Source organism: Cardiocondyla obscurior, linkage group LG15 (genome assembly GCF_019399895.1).
Source record: "Cardiocondyla obscurior isolate alpha-2009 linkage group LG15, Cobs3.1, whole genome shotgun sequence".
In the NCBI taxonomy this organism is placed as follows: Eukaryota; Metazoa; Arthropoda; class Insecta; order Hymenoptera; family Formicidae; genus Cardiocondyla; species Cardiocondyla obscurior.
This window is the reverse complement of record NC_091878.1, coordinates 196,362-215,994: the sequence shown is the minus strand read 5'-3', so window position 1 is coordinate 215,994 and position 19,633 is coordinate 196,362. Positions and strand designations below refer to the sequence as shown.

Below are 19,633 nucleotides of genomic sequence, written 5' to 3'. Positions count from 1 at the left end.
TGCAACGCAATTCGATTCTTTTTGGATATCAGAGACTGCACAAAATCTCAAGTTTCATAATAATCAAGCGACGGGAATGAAGCAAGTGTTTGACCGACCTTTTCTAAAAAAAAAAAAAGAAAAGCTGAAAATTATAAGACGTAAATAGTATTCAGTCGTTCATTTCTTTACTTCATAATTTTTTTTAGTACAGCAATTATGCACATACGTTACAAAATATGTATAAATCAGAATCTTTTAGTATTATTTGGATACAAATATATTTTATTTACTTATAAAATTCATGTTAAAAAAACTTTTATAATATTGACTACATTCAAAAGATTAATATACATTTAACATACAATTAAAGATTTATATCACATTAACGAATTGTATAAATCTAATTAACATGTATACCAAAATTATATAAGTTTTATTTGTTTTATAAAACTTCTATTATGGAAGTAATTGAAAATTTAACGTATCAATAATCTTATAATACAATATTATTTATAGCGTATACTTTATCATTAGATTTAATAAAAAAAAAAAAAAAAAAAAAGATATGCTTAACAATTATTTACGAAATATAAAATAACATTTAAGTTTTGATGTGTTACATAACTTTAGAAATATTGTTATTTATTAACATGCATATATAAAGTAATCATTCTTTAAACTCTTTTATTTTTCAAGTTGAATCCTTTTTAATGCTTGTTTTGCAGCTGCGCATTTGGCCAGCTTTTTATTAACACCAAAACCATAGAAAAAGTGTTCTTTACCAGCGATAGTGATTTTCAAAGGTATCATAACCATGCCGGTGTCTGTAATTAGTTTTGCGTCCCTACAATCATAAATGTGATTTATGTATATACGTACACTAAAAAGCAAACGAGACATTTGCTGCGACGAGCGTTGGCGTACGTGAGTTCTCCCTCTCTCGGCCACCGAGTGCGGAGAGGGGGAGGTGTAGTAGGCCGCGTTCCCTTTCAGTTCTCTGCGACTGATGTTCCGTAAAACATCTACGCGCGCGCTTCGTGTGAGATTCAACGCATCTCACGCCAAAATCACGTACGCTAGCCGCCGTCGCAGTATCACGAACGCCATCCTGACGGTGAGTGTACATGAATGTGTGCATGTGTGTGTGTGTGCGTGCGTGGGTATATGTAATGTATATATTGTATTATAATGATACTTACAAGAATTTAGGATGTACATCTGTATTTTCATATATTACTCGTACTGGCTGTTTAGGAACATTTTTGCTAAATTTATCTATAAAACAAGTATTAAATGCTCAATAAAAGTATCAATATGTGTATGTATACAGGGTATCCCGGACCAAACGAAGCGACAAGGAAGCTGCGGATGAGAGCGCGACAGGCGAATGACTACGAATGACGCTGTCGTCTTCATTTGGTCTGGGACAACCTGTAGACTTAAATACATATATCTTACTAATTTCTTCGTGCATAAGAGAATAGATAATTTCCCAGACTTTAACAAGACTTTTTCCACTATCAAGATATATAGCACCGATTAACGATTCAAATAAATCGCCGAGAATTTTAGGGACATCAATATATTCTATAAGATCACAATCGTCTTCTTCAATCAGTACACATAGCAGCTGTATTATAAACGAAAAAAAAAAAAGATTTGTATAATTTATTATATTACCATAAAATTATATGCATAAAATATATAATATGAAATTTGTGTCGTTGGCGTACCTCATCATTAACTGCAAAATCTCGTTCTTCTTGAAATTTCACAAAACGATCAATTATTTCATGCAAGCTTGGAGCGTAAGCCAATAAAGCCATATGCAAACCATATCGTACTGTTAGGCAAGCAAATGTTATATTATTGACGAGCGCAGATCTTAAATCAGTAAGATCGCCAGGACTTAAATTTCCACAATTTTCGTAAATGTAACAAGTTATCAAAAAATCTGAAATTAAATAAAAAAAGAGTTGTTAATTTTTGCAATTAAATAAACAGAAGATATTTTACTTGCCAAGAATAGCATCTCCAAGAAATTCCAATCTTTGGTAACACTCCGTTATTCCATTCGATGTATAAGATGGATGTGTCAATGCCTGAAGCATAATACAGTTGTTAATTATAAATAGGTAATTACAAATATATATTTGTGTTTGTAATTTGATATCTAAATATATCTATGCACGTGCACAAAGATGTGAAAAATTTAAATGTGTAAAATAGAAAATATATGTATAATGTATTCACATAACAATCATTTTGAACAAAATAACAATACTTGACAAGTTACCTGTAATAGAAATCCTCGATTTTTAAATTTATAGCCAATGTTGGTTTCTACAGCATTAGCCCATGGCATATGATAGTCTATATTTCCACTGCCTATTATAGGATTGGATGGATTATCATCGAGTAGCTTGTCAATGTTAACATTTTCGTGTAGTATACCGAACCACTTAAGCAACTTTACGGCGCCTCTTATACTGTTACCCTAATACAAAATTTTTAATTTTAATATTGTAATACACTCAACATATTTAATATTAATTATAACAAAATATTTATATCCCGACATTAAAGTTAAAACGGTAATGACATAATTATACGTTTACTTTAAGGTACACTCCAATTAACGCTTCCACCGAATCTGCCACGGTTTTGTCAGATAATATTTGCACCCCGAGATAATGCTCGACACCAGTTTGCTTGTCCCTCTTATCCCAATTTATCACTTTATTTATCATTATGTTTCTTGTATCTTCGGTTATGATTCCGGTTAATTTTTCATTTTCTGGTATTTGTAATTCATATAAAACATTTGGTGCCACAGATTCATGTAGTAATATATCTTGCAATGCGCGCAACACCGTAAACGCAGGCGGGATAAAATTACTTGTCGGCACAAACGCATCGTTCTTTATACGTCCAGGAATGCCTTTTTCCTTGCCGCAATAATACAAATTTCGATTGCCAATAATTTTTCCTTTCAACGATGTCAATTGGCCTTCATTGAACATGGAAAATTCTTCAAACAAAAATAGCGATACTATAAACTTTAAAAAAGAATCTCCTAAAGTTTCTAATCGTTCTAAATTAAACATATCCTGGCCCAATTTAGTGGTCAACGCCTAAAATAAAATAAACTTTTGCAATTATCTGTCTGTAATTGTTCATGGCATATTATACGAGAAATAAGTTTTTACTTACATGCATGATTTCTGCTGAATTAGGACCTTGCGAGAGGCATTGTTCGTTGAAGGATGCAAGAACTTTTAACGATGGTACTGGTACTGTTGGTTTTACCGTGTAGCGACCGACATTTTTATTCATATTTTTCTATATGTAAATTAAATTATTATTTTAAATATACATATAACGGAACTGTTTAGATATGTCGTATTTACCTTAACGCTCTGTTCTTCATCAGTTACTTTTGACATAAATTGATTAAAATAATGAATGTCAAGCACTTGAATTTCGTCTATATTTCGATATAAATCTCGAGGTTCCTGGTCTGTTAACAATGGGTTATAATCTGTAAAAAAAAAAAGTATATAAAATAATAATATAAAAAATTATTATAATACTATCGACCTTCTTTTTAAACTTAATATAAATATATTTGTAAATGCAAATGCTATGCACCTAACTCGAGCGTATTTACATCCAGACTCATTTGATTCGATTCCGTTATCTCAATCGAATCATCTGCTAATTCCATCCCATTACAATCTTCTTCATACACTTGATCGATATCTTCTTCTATTATTATAGAAGACATTTCGTTTAATACTAATGCTCCTAATTTAGTTTCCTTTGCAATAGTTATTCTCAAATCTTCCGCGATTAAGAATTGACAAATTCTATGAAGAATAGAAGGCAACGTGGTAGCTTTTAACCAGTACACAGCTGGAAAATTTTTTCTTTTACATAGTTCAGGGATTAAATGCTCTTGAAGATCTTCTAGTGTGTCGTCTGATTTTCTGTATTTTAATGCACCCTCGGGCAATTTTCTGCAATTTATATAAATTAGTTGAGTCATACAGATATTATAACGCGACTTTAATCATGTAAATCATACCTTGGTTTTATGTAATTAATTTTAATGGGTAGTGGTTTTACTTCCAACATGGATTGGGACAAATTTTCTATAGTTAATCCATGTTTTTCTTTGTAATAATGTGTAAAAGTATCAAAATCTTCGTTCGGAAAACACGATTCGGGTGTAAGATCGTCACACACTCGCGTAACTAAGTAAACCGTTGATGACTCTCTATACGTTGGAGTAACCAACGCTAATTCATAATCACTAGATCTAAAGTGAAAAGGTTTACTTGGCATGATTGGTTCTAAACACTGATAAGTTTTGACAATGGTCCAATTTATGTCCTGCATATCATTCACTGAAACAGCGAAAGGGTAAATACAAAATTTAATACCTTTTATTATTATTGAATATTCATATATATAATTAAATATGGAGCAATAAATAAAAAATGTTTATAAAATACATTAGCTTTAATTGCATATTAATTGCAAATTGCAAATAAATAATTATAATTCTTATACTTACATGGAACAATTAAAAATGAATTTTCACAATTATCATTGTCAAAAATCATAAAACTCTTAATAACAGGAATAATAGAATTGAATAATAAGAAGTGAAACCCTTTAAGTAATGTAATGTCTTCTTCGCTTAATGAAATCGTAGTATTATTAGGCTTTACACTGACATTTAATTTACCATCCTTCATGAAGAGCGGAAACGAAGGTATCTAACAAACAGAAACAAAATTATATCAATATGATTAGCACTTTGAATTTGATTTTGTAAAATATTATTAAGTCTTTTACCTTTGGCAAATTTTTTGAGGAAAGAATACCAAAGCCATTTTTTTTTTTAAGTAAGTCATAAAAAACTGCACGTCTATTATCAGAGCCAGTCATATAATATGTAGGTGGACAATCAAGAATATAAAGATATAATTGCTTTTTAGGCTGTGGATATGCACCACGAAATGCAAGTGGATACTGCAAAAGCATTTTTATAAATTAAGCTACATATTTAAAAAATATAAGGATATAGTTACACTAAAAAAAAAATATAATAAATAAATTATACATTTATTATTTATGCAACTTATAATATACTCACTTCCAGCTGATGTTCTCGCTTTTTCTTATATGTACCAGTTTGATATTTGTCTTCATTTACCCAATGTGGGAATAGATAATCCAAATTTTGTATAAACTCATCATTAGTCGTAGGAAGTAATTTGTCATTTAAAGCACCTAATTTATGTAATTCTATGCATGTTTTCATAGCAGCGGATCGTTTAGCACCGTCTATGCTCTTCATATAATCACCACAAATTTCAATTTTTAGTGGCGATAGGATTGGTAATTTGAGAGAAACCTTTGAGTTTATACAATAAATTAGAAAGACAAAATTATAATTATAAAAATTAAATAGCAAAGAATATGAACAATACCATATACTGTGTGTCATTTTCTAGTCCAGAATTTTTTTTACTTAATTTCCAAATCGGAACCAGACAACTAAATTTAGATCTCATTAAAACAGAGCAATACAAATTAATCAAACTAATTGCAGCTACTTCTGTTAAAGAGCTTATCACTTCATTATTACGTTTCACTAGATATGGCTTAATTTCATAATCAGTATACATGGATTTTATCTCATATTGAGTAGGTACAGGACGTTGTTCGCTTTGTCCCACTAAAATCTACACATAAGATATTATTAGATCGTTTTTTTAACAGCCAATAAGTCTCAATAATGTATCATATTAAAACTGCTTACTTTTCTTAATTGCGATTCAGTATTTTTGTACTGATAAAATCTCTGAAGAAAATTAGAGTCTTCTTCCGGCATTAACATTACGTAATTGCTCATGCTGTGACGTGCTCGACCTTTACTTTGAACATATCCTCTAAAATCATTTGGGATATCATATCGTATTATCAATGTGCAAGTTGGTATATCAATACCTTCATCTACAACATCAGTAGCTACAATGCAATTTATCAAACCTCTTCTGAATCTGCAGAAACACGTTATCTAATTATACTAAGTTAATTAGACTTTTTTGTTTTGTATAAAATAAAATATAATTTATATAATTTGATTAAAGTATTTAAATTGCAAATTAATTTACATCTATAGAAAAACAAATGTGCAAAAAATAAAAAAATGTTACTTTTGTAGTACGTCCTTATTCCATTTCGCAATACATGTAACTTCTCTACTATTTTTGTATGGATTATTCTGAAACCCAATTACATATTCGGGCAAAAGAAAACTGTATTTCGCATCATTTGCAGATAATATCTAAAATAATACAAATTTTAAACATTAAAAAGTAAATGCCCTAATTGAATTTATTAACTTTTAAGGAATGATTATCATGCATTATTGTTAATTAATTACTAATAAATAATACAACAAAAACTTACTTTTAACATATGGTAAATCACTTTTGTCGTGAACCTCTCTTTAACAAAAATAATGCAGCAAAATTTTTCTTTGCTGTCATTATTATTATAATTATTAAACAATATCTCAAATAATTTTTTTATTTGGTCAGATGAAAATCTGAAGTTATAATTATTGTAATATAAGTCAATGTAAAAATTATTATAGTTTGCATAATAAACCTTGTTACTTTCTCAAAACTTTCCACTTACTTGTACACTCGTTCTACTTCTGTACAATTTTTCATCTCATTATCGAACAATTTCCTTATACACATTATTTGCGTTATTAAATAATCCAGAATAACATCTGTCTCCTAAAACAGAATTAATACATTTGTTATTAAAATTAAAACCAAAACTTTAGAATGTTAAATGTTTTAATTATAATTTTTATATACTAACTTGGTCATTACAAAATTTTCGCATGCTCTCTAGCTGGATTAAATGTAATAAGGCAGACGTGGTTCCACCATATAATCCTACAAAAAAAGTAATATTTTATGTTAAATGTTCATTGAAAATTCAACATTAATATTTTCAAAATCAACATCTAAATACTTCAACATCTAACTACAAAATCAACATCTAAAATGAATACTATTTACCTGCCTGTAACGTAGTTGTGTTTATGTCATTAAAAATAGAAGATAATTTGGAACATTTTGATTTAGGCCGCATTTGTTTGCTTGACTCATTATACATTTCATCCGAATTAAGTTTGACATTTTTTAAAATTTCTATACTTTGTTCTACAATAGAGGTTATTTTTGTCATAATTTCTGGAACTGAATATTTTTTATATGCTACTACAGTTTCTTTTGGATTTGTGCAATATCCTTGGACACAATCCACTGATTCTATAGTTGCTATCTTTGCATGAAACGTAATTTCTAAACTCTGTAAATAAAATTAATAAATAAAAATAATTTTAAAATATCTGAAAATTATAATTAAATTTTTATATAATAAAATAATAAATTTGGATTCTTAACTCTAATTGTAGGTTCAATTTTAGTTATTAATATATTAGCATTTAATAGTGTTGCCGACATGGCTAAAACATGTGGCTGCACCTCCTTAGGATAGTGCTCAAACTGCATCATAATGTGTCTCATGGGATGATTTGATACAGCTCTGTGACACTCATCAAAAATAATTAAATTTATTCTATTTAATTTTATATATCCATGTTCAAGCAGATTTAAGAATATTTGTGACGTCATAATTAAAACCTAAATCATATAAAGTCTTTGTAACTTACTAATTATTTTAAAATAAACTCATAATAAATAGATACTGTAAATACTTGGTTTGCTTTTATCTCATTTAACCATTGTTCTTCTTTCCAGTAATCGACCATCATATCCCCACTATAACCTTTACAATTTAGGCCTGTATGTCTGCTTATGTATGCTGTTTGTTGTTCTACCAATGCTACTGTGTTTACAATAAATATACTCCGTTTCCCATCTTCTTCAAAAGGCCTAAATATTAAATATTGTTTAAGAATTATATATAAATACACTATGTTATTGAAGACAGTAATTAAAAAAACAAAATCAGATAAAAAAAAAGCATTTTTCCTGAGTTAAATACATACTTGCGTATATCACTACTCATATGTTTCAAGAGCATAACTGCTATATATGTTTTTCCAGCACCAGTGGGCAGATACAGTATTATGTTTTCCTTCACTGCTCTTTCATAGAGATCTATTTGATATGCTCTTGGTGTAAAAGTACTTTCATTTTGCAACTGTGACTTTGGCTCCATTGTTTTTGTATGTAATAGTCAAATTCTAATATCATAAAACTAGAAACAACTTCAAATGAGTAAAATTAGTAACATGTAAAAGATTGATTAACATACATTAAGAAAAATTGACAAATTTATTATTTATTAAATAATACGCCGGTTTTTTTTTTTTAATATATATATTAACAATACATTTTAGAAAATACACAATTTAGAAAATAATATTTTAATTAAAGTACCTGGTGCGAATATATAGAGTACTCAGGCGAGAATGGACTCAGCGCCTGGCGGAGCGGGTTAAATCGTATTATCGAAAAGGTAAAGTTTTTAGTGACTTTTTTCAAAATTTCTTCCCGATCCTTGTTGATTAATTTACTACGATGCGTAAAAGAATCCACGTGGAAGTTCGATAGCTCTGAATTCAGGAAGAAATAAAAATGCACAACCCTTATAAACTCAACAATCAACTGCTACTATCCAACTATCTCTATGCTACCTCACTCCTTGTATTGAACCACGGGAAAGAAAACCTCCGAAACCTATTTATCCTTTATGTTTAATTAAAACAAAAAAAACAAGAAAAAAAACATGATTATGTTTACGTGACGTGTCATTCCATGAGAGACAGATGACAACTAGGGAACGGATGTCTCTTGACAGCCAAGTCACGCGAAAAATGTGGTGCGTTCAGCAAGCAACCGTTCAGTGAGCTTTTGCATCTGATTGATGGATATTTTTAGATCTTAAAGAATGTTTCAATCAGATGTAACAGCTCATTGAACGGTTGTTCGCTGAACGCATCTAATAGCTAGGTTCAGTAGAAAAAGCTACTTTGCAACTGTCGGTTGGTCGTCAATAATTTCCAGACAGATGACACGCGGAATTTAAATTACGTTGCTTTTGCACTCCTTGTTCTCTCAATTCTTGCAAAACGAAAGAAAGAAAGGTGAAAAGTAAGTTGCATTGAGATTAAAATTGCACCGACAGAAATAGGCGTAAGTCTGTAATTAATTTGATAATTAACTTGAAAAAAGTAATTTCTTTTAGTTGAAAAACAAATTGAATGAGAAAGGCGGAAAGAGAAAGGAGGAAAAGACCGAGTAATGAGACGAAAATTACATTGAAAAGAAGGTGTGAGAGAGCCTTGAGTTTTGTTCGCCTAAAAACGTACGTGTGACATTTATGTCACCACGTATCTAACACATTTATTATACGTGATATATGCTATAAACCTAAGAGATAAAAAAATATGCATGTATCATATATGTATAGCGAGTGATATACACACGCACGCATGTAATATACGCATGTGTAGGTGTATGTACGTACATATACGCGATGGTCACGTCACCAGTGAATCGACAGTAATTGAATCGTGATAAGCAGTTGGTAAAGGTTGGGGAGGCCTAGTAGGAAGCCTTTTATTAAAATTGCTCATTACTTTCACTTCTCAGCAATGATATAGGAAAGCCAAATAATAGTGACTGTGATCGCCGTCTGGATGCACACATATCGGAATTAAAGCTTTGTAAGGTAAATTGTTTATAAATTTGTCGTTTTATGTGGTTGCTTGAAAAATTGGTTCGTAAGAACCAATTATGTAAATACATTTTGAGGATTGTGATTGTTAAATCTTCACATCAGTGTTCTCATATGAAGTTGAGACTTTTTTTTTCTCGATCACAATATGTTGTAACTAATTTGAGTTTTATATTTGGTGAGCTTTCAGAGTTTATAATTTTATGAGGAGTTTAATTGTAACAATACAAGTTTTTAATTTAAATGACGTGACCACTATTCTTAATAATGAATGAGCAATATAGTTAATTCTTGTATAATGTGTTGTATTGCAAAATTAAAGTGTAATATTGACTTATTCAAATGTATGACAGAGCATACAACTTTTAGCAAATCAGCTATTCATTATTACAGCTTTAATTGTATTGTACAATGTTGCTGCTTGCACTGCTTGCATTATAATATTGTTATAGATGCACCCTTGTCTGTTAAGAATATAAATAGACAAGAGTTTAATCTTTTCTTATTTTTATACTTTAATTTATTATAATCTGTAATAAACCATCTATTTTATAATTCATTAAATTTACATTGGAAGCATACATAACCCTATAGATAAGGTTTTACAGATACTTTAATTTACGTTATAATTTTTATTTTAAATATTATTAATAGCTTGCATTTACATTAACTATAAATAATCTTGCCAAAAAATCTAAAAAGTGATTTGGCTTATACACTTATATTAGACATTATTACAATTTTACATATATTTTGTAACTACATATGTTTACAAGTTGAGTGTGATAAGAAATTGAAGCCTGCTAACATGCCTATTTTCAGGCTATTTTGAAAAATACTTTGCAAAATATATATGATATGAATGCAAATGCTTTTAAGAAAGCATTCCTGAGCCCAATTTGTCAATACCTGTATTTGAAAAGAGAGACAGTATGTTATAAAAGATAATATATAAATTTATTTCAACAGGATATAAGATATTGTTAGTAAAACATCAGAACTCAATTAGTTATAAAATTTACTGCATGCTTGAATATATTTTCAAATTGAAATTGAATGAATGGAACAGAGTTATTAATGTGTTCAAAAAATCAACTAGTAAAACCAACTAGTAGGAAAGGTATGATGGTATTTAATGAAAATGTACCAATGTTAAAAGAGTAAACTGTTATCATTGAACATGGAACTTGCCAACAAGACGAGTTATATCTTATTTACAGAGGGTTAAATTATCCAACTTAATGAAGATGATAAATTACAATTGATTTACTTAGAGGATAGTTTAGTCTAGTTTAGATAAGAAGTTGCTACTATATACGTTTGTAAACATCTATAGCTCACATTTATTATATTACATGTCTTTCAATGATAACATAAATTTTTTTCAGTATTTTTCATTGTGTGTTATCATTTATAGCATGATCATTCCATGTTCATTACATTAAAATTCCTATAATGGAGAAGACTTCTAAACTTAAATACAATTCTATGTGTACAGTTATAAATATTGAAGTTGATACTAATTTAATTGAAGTAAATTGTTATTAAATATTATTTTTTATTGTAATAAAAAAAGAAGAATTTTGTCTTTTGTTGCATTATTTTATTTATACAGTTAAATTTTTTTAAGTATTTATGTAAGAAAGAGTCAATTTTGTATAATTTTTACTTTATGTTTAAAAGTAAAATGTTTAAAAGGCAAATAAATTGTTACTGAACATTAATAATATGTTGTTCTTTGTTTACAGATTAACCATTCGGAAAATATCATGTTGAGTAATTCTACTGCCATTCAACGTCCAAAAGATCAAGCTTCTACTAATGGAGCTCAGAACAGTGTTAAAAGAGAGTCATTTGCTCCAAATAAGAAGCATAAGTCGAATCATCCACACAACGTATCAAATTTGGATTCGGATCATTTAACACTCTGGCAACATCCAATTACAACGTTACATTACTTCTTTAACGAAGTGTTTATAAATGTGTTTAGTTTAGCCAAGAAAACGTTGCTCTACAGACGAACCGTGTGCGCTTTAATTTTAATTGTAATATTATTTTTTCTGTCAGGCAGAATCTCTGGTCCCCAACAAGAAGTATGTTGAACTGCTTACCATTCTGTGTTAATAAGTAGATAATAATTAAAAAAGTACTAATTTTACATTTAGATAAATTGTTATTTTATAATATATAATATTAATTTTATTTCCAGACTTTTAAATTGTGGGAAGCCAAAATTATATGGTGGTTATATTGGGTAGGATTAGGTGTATTATCAAGTGTAGGTCTTGGAACAGGCTTACACACCTTTGTATTATACTTAGGGCCACACATAGCAGCTGTTACTATGGCAGCGTACGAATGTGGCGGTCTTAATTTTCCCGAACCACCATACCCTGACCAAATAATATGTCCAACAAAAGTCGATCCGATGTGGACAGTAGATATTTTAAATATTATGAAAAAAGTACGCATAGAGGCCATGCTGTGGGGAGCCGGTACTGCGCTTGGCGAGTTACCACCATACTTTATGGCCCGAGCAGCTAGAATAAGTGGAAAACATAGTAGGAATGATAATTTTGATCAAGAGGATCTGAAAGAGCTGGAAGCTTTGGAAGCATTGGAAAATGGAGAGAACGTATCATTCGTAATGCGTATAAAGTTAATAATGAAACGATTTGTTGAAAAGGCTGGGTTTTGGGGTATATTAGCTTGCGCATCGGTATGTATATAAATAAACTTTTTTTTTTATTATGTAAGAAATTTTGCAGGTGACTTAATTTTTTTTAAATGTATTGCAATACATTTAAACAGATTCCAAACCCACTGTTTGACTTGGCTGGTTTGACATGTGGTCATTATCTCATTCCATTTTGGACGTTCTTCGGCGCGACCCTCATAGGAAAGGCTGTTATTAAAATGCACATACAACAACTAGCAGTGATTATAGCGTTCAACGAAGAACTTTTAGATAAATTTATTAGTTTGTTAGCAATTGTGCCGTTTGTCGGTACCAAATTCCAAGAACCATTAAAAAAATATTTTATCGCACAGAAGCAAAAGCTACACGATAAATCGTCTGTGGTAAGTTATCAATTCTACAAAACGTAAACGTATGCAGGAATATCTGTTTTAAAATAAACATTCCATTTTTTGCAGGATGGAGCAACTACAATAGCATGGCTGTTCGACAAATTTGTAATGTTGATGGTTTGTTATTTTCTAGTGACGATAGTTCACGCGTTGGCACGAAATCATCATCGCAGACGAACTAAGACGTCGATCGATTAAAACTTATGAAAAACAGTAAGATAGTTAGAAACGATAAAATTAGTTCCACTGCAACGTATTTATATGACTAAATACGAATTATTTTAAAAGAAAAACAAGAAGCTGCAAGGAACATGTTAAAATTTCATAATTTCAATGTTACAGAGACACAATTTTGTACACTACGACACGGTACGATATTAAGTAACTTTATTTTCCTTTTCTCTTTCTGAACGTACGTTCACATTGTTGCAATACTTAATAATAATACTCTGTTGTAAGGATATCCTGTTAAATAAGTGTCGATATGTACGTATGCGTGCGCGTGTATGTATCTGCGTGTATGTTTGTATGTACATAACATTGATTTTTATAAGCAACATGTGTTGTACAGTGCATGAAAAATATTTAAAGATAATCCGCAATTTTTCTGCACAATCAATTAATATTCAAGCTTTTCTGTACGTTGATAGCAAAAGTTGAATTAAGACTTTTGTGAGTGATGAAAAAGAAACAATGTAATCAATAAAACTAGTATTTAGCCAAATTTCTATAAGTTTGTATATGCATTTTTAGCATACGCAAAAGTGATGAAACGCAAAATTAACAACCATTTAATCTCATTAATAAACTAATATGTAATAAGTGGCTGATACACGAAATTAATAGATTATTTAAAAAAATGTAAAAAATACAAATAAGATATACAAATGTGAATATGCGTTATGAAATATAATGAGGCTAAAAATCGTTTTATAACGTAAAAATATTAAATATAATTCAAGAAAATAATTATAAGAAATTTGATTTGTATTTTTAATTTCGACTTCAGATATATTTTTATACAATTTTAATGTGTACTTGAACTTTACGTAAAATATTTTTTTAATTTTTATATTACGACAAAATCCTCAGATTATTAAATTTCTTAAAATTATGGTCAATCAGAGGCTTGTTCTTAATTATTGTTGAACTAATCTGATTAATGTAACCAGTGTTAGAGAGAACAAACATTTTCGCACTTGTTTGCATTGCACTGGTTGAACTGACTCCAGAGTCCAGATCCAGTGCAGCCAGGGCGGTAAACTATTGCCCTAGTTCTCTATTTTTATGATAGGAGGCGGTCGGTGTCGCACAGCGAGAAGTTAGATAACTTCTCTCTGGTGTCTCGCATGATTCGTGACAATTTGTAAATCCGCCTATTTGCGCGCGGCAACGTAACGCTCGTTTATTTCCAGTGAGCGCCGTTTCAACTGGACACCGTGAACAACTGGCGCCGATTGATCGCGTCAGCGTGAGAGAATGAACCGCGGACGTGTTTGACAATAACCGTGCACCGTTGGATTAAAATCGATAACGAAATTTTTTCGCTTCTGATCGAAATAAAATTGTCGATCAAGGGACCCGCGTGATCTGCACTTTAACTCAAAGTAAGCTGCGCGCCGGTGTTCGCGACGGCGTCTCATAGAAATCGTTCGCACGGGCTTCCGGCGTCGCGAGCGGCCGACTGTGAACAATTGAGCGTCTCGTCGAGTGTCGCGGCTTCGCGAATTCGTGATCCGACAGATCTCGGGCTGCGTGAAAAATCACGGGGCATTTTTTCCACGCGGCCGCCGTCGCCGCGAGCAAGCGATACTTGACTCGCGGGCCACGATAAGTGGTGGTGGGGGTCGCGGGGCGCTCGACCCGCCGCTCCATCCCTCGTCGCCCTCCTCACTGCGCCGGTCCCTCCGCCACGAATCCGCACGGTGTCGCAGCGGGGTAGACCTCGTGGTGGACTCGGGCACTCCGACTCGGCCATATTGGATAGTGAATGACTCCGTTACACAGGGGCTCAAGAGTAGCCGTGAAACCTTCGCAAGATCCTCGACGCCGTGAGGATATCGAGCCAAGATGGAAAACGAGTACACAGTTACGGTCAGGAACAAGTTCCTGCTGGCGCTCGACGAGAGCGAGGACCCACTGGAGGTACTAAAGGTGCGCGAACAAGAGAAGGAAGCCAAGAAAAAGGAGAGGATCTCGGAGAAGGAGAACAAGAGCAAGCAGCAGCAGCAGCAACACCAACATCAGCAGCAACAGCAGCCGCCGCCGCAGCAGCAGCAGCAACAGCAGCAGCAGCAGCAGCAGTCGCAGTCGCAGCAGCAAGACGGCCAAAAGACTGCGAACAACAAGACGCAGAAGAGCCGCGTGATCAAGGACGCCCAGCAGCCGCCGTCGAAGGCGCAGGAAGCTAAAAAGGATCAAGGTTAGCCGCCCCCTCCCGGCCCGCTGCGGCCCTCGTGCGCGCGTTATGGCCGTCGGCCCCATGTGCTCGACGATGCCCCGCGTCCACCCGACATTTCCTCACGACCCTACCGTCGCCCGTCTTCCCGATCGATTGGCCCCCGACGGCGCAATTTAGCCGGTATCTAGCCGCGAACGAGGGCCCTCCCGCGTCCCCGAGCACGCGACATCGCCGAATTTTCTAAAAATGATTTCCACCTTAAAAATAGGCTCGCGCGCGCGTGCCGCCGGTCTTATATGACCCGCGCGGGGCCAACACAATCGAAATCCAAATTTGTGCGCGAACTCGCCGGGTGCACGTCTACGCGATATCTGCCCCGCGATATCTTACAGTTTATCTATGATGGCATCGTGTGACCGCGTGTTATATATCGCGATATCCGGTTTCTATTACATTCAGGATCGAGATGTTTCTACTTGTGATTATTGGATTTATGAACGACACGTACGTACAATGTACCGTGGTTAATCGCCGTAGAATGCTTAATGAATCATTTTTAGTTACATTTTATGTTCCACTTTTTCAGTTATAAAATGTGCCGTTCAAGAAAATATTCACGATAGTGAAGCAGAACAAAGGATCGAAAGGACCGTCCCCAACTAAAGTTTTTTGTATAACCACAGTTGCAGCTCTTATGAGCAAAGTGTAAATTTTAACCCTTTGTCTTCCAAAGTACATGAACGTAAATCTCTTTTCTTACTTTGAGATTCTTCCTACCGTACGAATCAGTTTTCTTTAATAAAACATTTTCTTTTTTATTGCATTTAATTCTTAATAGTTGAACAGAATTTTATATACTTATCTAATGAAAAGCATTTGGAAAGTCTTAATTCAGGTGATCCCATTTGAATATAATTTGTGAGCATTGTTTATGAAAAAAAAAAAACAAAAAAACGTTCTATGTCATAAGCCAACTGCGGGCATAACAATGTGTATTAATATTTTCAGTTGATAAAAAACCAGTGCAACCAAGATCGAGCGGAGGCGATCGCAATGTCAAATTCTCTGGAGAGTCCCGGGAGGAACGTAACAACAGACGTAACCGGGAAGACGGAGAAAGGACGCAACGAGGACAAGGAGAGTTCAGACGAGGACCTCCTGGGTTAGTTTTAAAATAAAATACTCAGAGATGTTGAAATAATCTATATTTTTATTTTTAAGTATCTTAAAGTCTAATCTTTTACTCGTTTAGCCTCATTTATTAAAATAATCTCTTTTTTTATGACATATTTTTAATTAAAACAAAATATTCGTTTTTTGTCCGCGTGTGTCTGTATGTGTGTATATATATATATAAATGTATGCGCGTACATACGTCATGTATATGTAACGGGGACAAAATGCAAACGGCGCGTATGCAGATCCATCTGTACTCAATTGTTCAAGTTTTTAAACTTGAAATAATGTTCGCACATGTAACAATTACATATTTTATTCGATTTTAGCGAGGGACGCGAAACACGTGAGTTCCGGAACTCAAACGAGACTCAGCGCAGCGAATATGGGGAACGTCGTGGACGCGGTGGTATGCGCGGCATGGGTCGCGGACGTGGTGGCCCTCGTGGACGCGGCGGCTTTGATAATCGTGGCAAACGCGAGTTTGATCGTCAATCCGGTTCTGATAAAACGTAAGTATCAAAACGCGCACGCATACACTATGCGGTCGCACGAACGTATATACGCAAACATACATTCGAATATCTTCGTATAATAATGTTTGCCTCGATGTGCGCACTGTATCAAGGTTGTCGCTACGTTCAAACGAAATTTTTTTCAGAGCACCAACAAATGCAGTTCTGTATTCATTCCCAGTCTGCTTTATATTTTTAATTTTGCTTTACCTTACTTGTTTCTTTATCATCTTGTTTCTGTTAAACACGATAATGGATGCCCACCAGTAGCTTTTTGAATATTTGGTTTAATTTTTTTACATTAATTATATCAACGAGTAGGAGATTATTTTTTAATGGAAGCATTTGTAATGAGGCACGCATTGTTAATTATGTAACAATGTAATGCTATGTAGCTTGATCGGTGCACTATAATTTAAAGCCTATTCCACGTTTGTCTATTAACAGTGGAATTAAACCAGTGGATAAAAAAGATGGTGCTGGCAGCCATAACTGGGGTACTCATAATGACGAAATAGAGTAAGTACATCAAAGTAGCTCGTGTTTTCAGCAATAGCTGTCTTTTATTGAAAAAAGAGAATATATATTGATTTTTATTTTAATTATTTAATTTTTTTTTAATTTTTTTTTTTATTTTAGAGAGAGTCTTAATCAAGATAATCAAGATTGGGCCAATGATAAGCCGGAATCTGATCCTCAAGCGCCAACCGAAGTTAAGAACGGAGAGACACCCGCTGATGCAACTGTTGAGGAGAAACCAGCCGAAGAAGAAACGCGTGAACTCACCTTGGATGAATGGAAAGCTTTACGGAATAATAGAGCGAAGCCTCAATACAATTTGCGAAAGGCCGGCGAAGGTGAAGATTTGTCGCGTTGGAAGAAAATGTATGCTCTTGAAAAGAAGAAGGAAGGTAACGAGGAGGAAGAGGACGAAGAAGAGGAATACGACGCGGCTGCAGAGTATCCTCAGCGTGTTGGTAGGCAAAAACGTGTGTTAGGCATTGAGATCCAGTTTAGTGACTCACGACGCGGTTCCGGTAATCGTGGTCGAGGCGGCCGCGGTCGTGGCGATCGCATGAACGGACGATTTGGAAATCGTGGTGCTCCTAGAGATGGTGATACTCGCGTAAGTATTTATACATTTTATTAAAAAAATTCTACAATTATTAATTATAAAATATCTCTACAAAAAGAATGAGATAATTTATATATTTTCTATTTACAGTCACAAAACGAGCAGAGGTCGCCGCGAAGTCGTCAAAATGCTCCAAAAGTAGACGACGAGAACGACTTTCCTTCCTTGGGATAGGTAGCTTCATCTGTTGACTATACAACATCCCACCATTACCATCTCCATCAGTACATTTACTACAGATAAAGCTACACTAATTAAAACAAAAAATATTACTATCGAGAATCTTGCGTTAGTGATAACATTATTAATGCATAATACAGTACACCGTTACAGAAATGAGATACGTAATATTATCTAAAAAAATTCCTCTCGTGACTCGAACGTCACAATTACACATTGGCATATAATCGTACGCATGAAAAGTTACGTGATGTATGAAGAAGAAAAAAAAAATAGATAACGATCCTTTTTTGTACTTGTGGAAAGCCATTTGTCTGTAACTAGTCCGAAACAACGGCCAGCGGACAAACGATCTGTGAAGAATGGAGTATAGTCTCTGAACTTGTTAATAATTTCAAATCCATAAAGATGGCAGGAAGATTATAAAAATGATTGAGAGAAAACAAGAATTTAAGCGGACCAGCAAACGTATATAACAGAGTATATACTTCAAGTTACAGTTTCAATCTGCTTAAATCCGAATCGAAGATAAGTATACCGAAAGAAGGGGAAATTTTGCTGTATACAAAAGTAGTGAAACGTGGGCTGCGGTATCGATCTTGATCTCGATGTCGCGTTAAAGGCCTAAAGGAGGCTGAATGTAGCATCGATACGCGCGCGAACATGTATAATATCTCTTTTTAGGCGTAAATTTTAAACGCACTTTCTGTTTTATAAGTTTTATACGACATTTGGAAAAGAAGAGTCCTTCCTTGTGACACAGACACGCGTACACACATACATTGGTGGGTTTTATTACTTGCCATGCGTAAGATGTAAGAAACTTTTAATAGGGAGGGTCGATTTCTATTTAAGAAAACGTATCCTAAATAAATCATCTACTTAGAACATACTAAGTTTGACATATATATGTATATGTATACATAGAGAGAGAGAGAGACTTCCCTTTTGAAGATACAGTCGATCTTGTGCGGATTTAACATCTAATATTTTGAACACACATTAACGAGAACACACGAATATGTATACATATATGTATTCTATTACAAATTGAAAAAAAAAGTGAGAAACGCAATGCGTTGATAGGGAAGACAGAACGAATGAGTTTACACTCATATTGCTATGTTACACTTATGCGTTTACATATTCTTAATTATGAACTAATATTAGTTATTTACTATGTTTGTTATACAATTAAAGAAATTATCGCAGCCAAAAGATTCACCTCATGTCCATCATAGAGACACAGAAAAAAAAAAAAGAAATATCAGAAAAAAAACGTTACGAAGCTATTTCAAGCTTAGGTATATGTGTAAATAACATTTACAATAATAAATTGTGACGATGATCGGA

At 33.2% G+C, this 19,633-nt stretch overlaps 3 protein-coding genes across 7 annotated transcripts; 2 read left to right on the top strand and 1 right to left on the bottom strand.

The window, feature by feature from the left end:
* Positions 1–145: 145 nt before the first annotated feature.
* On the bottom strand, positions 146–8,901 carry Dcr-2 (Endoribonuclease Dcr-2). 2 transcript variants are annotated; one of them, XM_070667018.1, is made up of 26 exons: positions 8,741–8,901; positions 8,484–8,659; positions 8,090–8,311; positions 7,796–7,973; positions 7,482–7,721; positions 7,095–7,386; positions 6,892–6,968; positions 6,700–6,803; positions 6,469–6,607; positions 6,213–6,343; positions 5,816–6,056; positions 5,484–5,738; positions 5,147–5,407; positions 4,846–5,022; positions 4,562–4,766; positions 4,070–4,391; positions 3,634–4,001; positions 3,393–3,523; positions 3,196–3,324; positions 2,601–3,116; positions 2,279–2,479; positions 2,003–2,084; positions 1,716–1,936; positions 1,441–1,612; positions 1,182–1,257; positions 146–826 (listed from the first exon to the last, which is right to left on the bottom strand). In XM_070667018.1, exons 3-26 carry the CDS (start codon positions 8,260–8,262, stop codon positions 667–669), a joined length of 4,851 nt encoding a protein of 1,616 aa, XP_070523119.1. In that variant the 5' UTR covers positions 8,263–8,311; positions 8,484–8,659; positions 8,741–8,901; the 3' UTR covers positions 146–666. The 2 variants fall into 2 exon arrangements, with proteins under 2 accessions (XP_070523119.1, XP_070523118.1); XM_070667017.1 differs by having other exon boundaries at positions 8,090–8,301; positions 8,484–8,875.
* A 528-nt stretch (positions 8,902–9,429) lies between these two features.
* On the top strand, positions 9,430–13,597 carry LOC139108440 (vacuole membrane protein 1). Of its 3 annotated transcripts, none has more exons than XM_070666723.1 (5): positions 9,430–9,772; positions 11,532–11,876; positions 11,993–12,502; positions 12,595–12,864; positions 12,940–13,597. In XM_070666723.1, exons 2-5 carry the CDS (start codon positions 11,553–11,555, stop codon positions 13,069–13,071), a joined length of 1,236 nt encoding a protein of 411 aa, XP_070522824.1. In that variant the 5' UTR covers positions 9,430–9,772; positions 11,532–11,552; the 3' UTR covers positions 13,072–13,597. The 3 variants fall into 3 exon arrangements, with proteins under 3 accessions (XP_070522824.1, XP_070522823.1, XP_070522825.1); XM_070666722.1 differs by having other exon boundaries at positions 9,431–9,777; XM_070666724.1 differs by lacking the exon at positions 9,430–9,772 and adding an exon at positions 10,409–10,903.
* Positions 13,598–14,796: 1,199 nt separating this feature from the next.
* On the top strand, positions 14,797–19,633 carry LOC139108439 (SERPINE1 mRNA-binding protein 1). 2 transcript variants are annotated; one of them, XM_070666719.1, is made up of 6 exons: positions 14,797–15,295; positions 16,283–16,436; positions 16,780–16,962; positions 17,413–17,484; positions 17,605–18,091; positions 18,191–19,633. In XM_070666719.1, exons 1-6 carry the CDS (start codon positions 14,944–14,946, stop codon positions 18,272–18,274), a joined length of 1,332 nt encoding a protein of 443 aa, XP_070522820.1. In that variant the 5' UTR covers positions 14,797–14,943; the 3' UTR covers positions 18,275–19,633. The 2 variants fall into 2 exon arrangements, with proteins under 2 accessions (XP_070522820.1, XP_070522822.1); XM_070666721.1 differs by lacking the exon at positions 16,780–16,962.

Coding starts and splice junctions, on each gene's coding strand:
- Dcr-2 (XM_070667018.1), bottom strand. CDS start 8,262: ATGGAGCCAAAGTCACAGTTGCAAAATGAAAGTACTTTTACACCAAGA. Junction 7,722..7,795: donor ATGAGATAAAAGCAAACCAA/GTATTTACAGTA, acceptor TATATGATTTAG/GTTTTAATTATGACGTCACA. Junction 3,524..3,633: donor TGTAAATACGCTCGAGTTAG/GTGCATAGCATT, acceptor TTTTTTTTACAG/ATTATAACCCATTGTTAACA.
- LOC139108440 (XM_070666723.1), top strand. CDS start 11,553: ATGTTGAGTAATTCTACTGCCATTCAACGTCCAAAAGATCAAGCTTCT. Junction 12,503..12,594: donor GTATATTAGCTTGCGCATCG/GTATGTATATAA, acceptor ACATTTAAACAG/ATTCCAAACCCACTGTTTGA. Junction 12,865..12,939: donor TACACGATAAATCGTCTGTG/GTAAGTTATCAA, acceptor CATTTTTTGCAG/GATGGAGCAACTACAATAGC.
- LOC139108439 (XM_070666719.1), top strand. CDS start 14,944: ATGGAAAACGAGTACACAGTTACGGTCAGGAACAAGTTCCTGCTGGCG. Junction 15,296..16,282: donor GGAAGCTAAAAAGGATCAAG/GTTAGCCGCCCC, acceptor TAATATTTTCAG/TTGATAAAAAACCAGTGCAA. Junction 17,485..17,604: donor ACTCATAATGACGAAATAGA/GTAAGTACATCA, acceptor TTTTTATTTTAG/AGAGAGTCTTAATCAAGATA.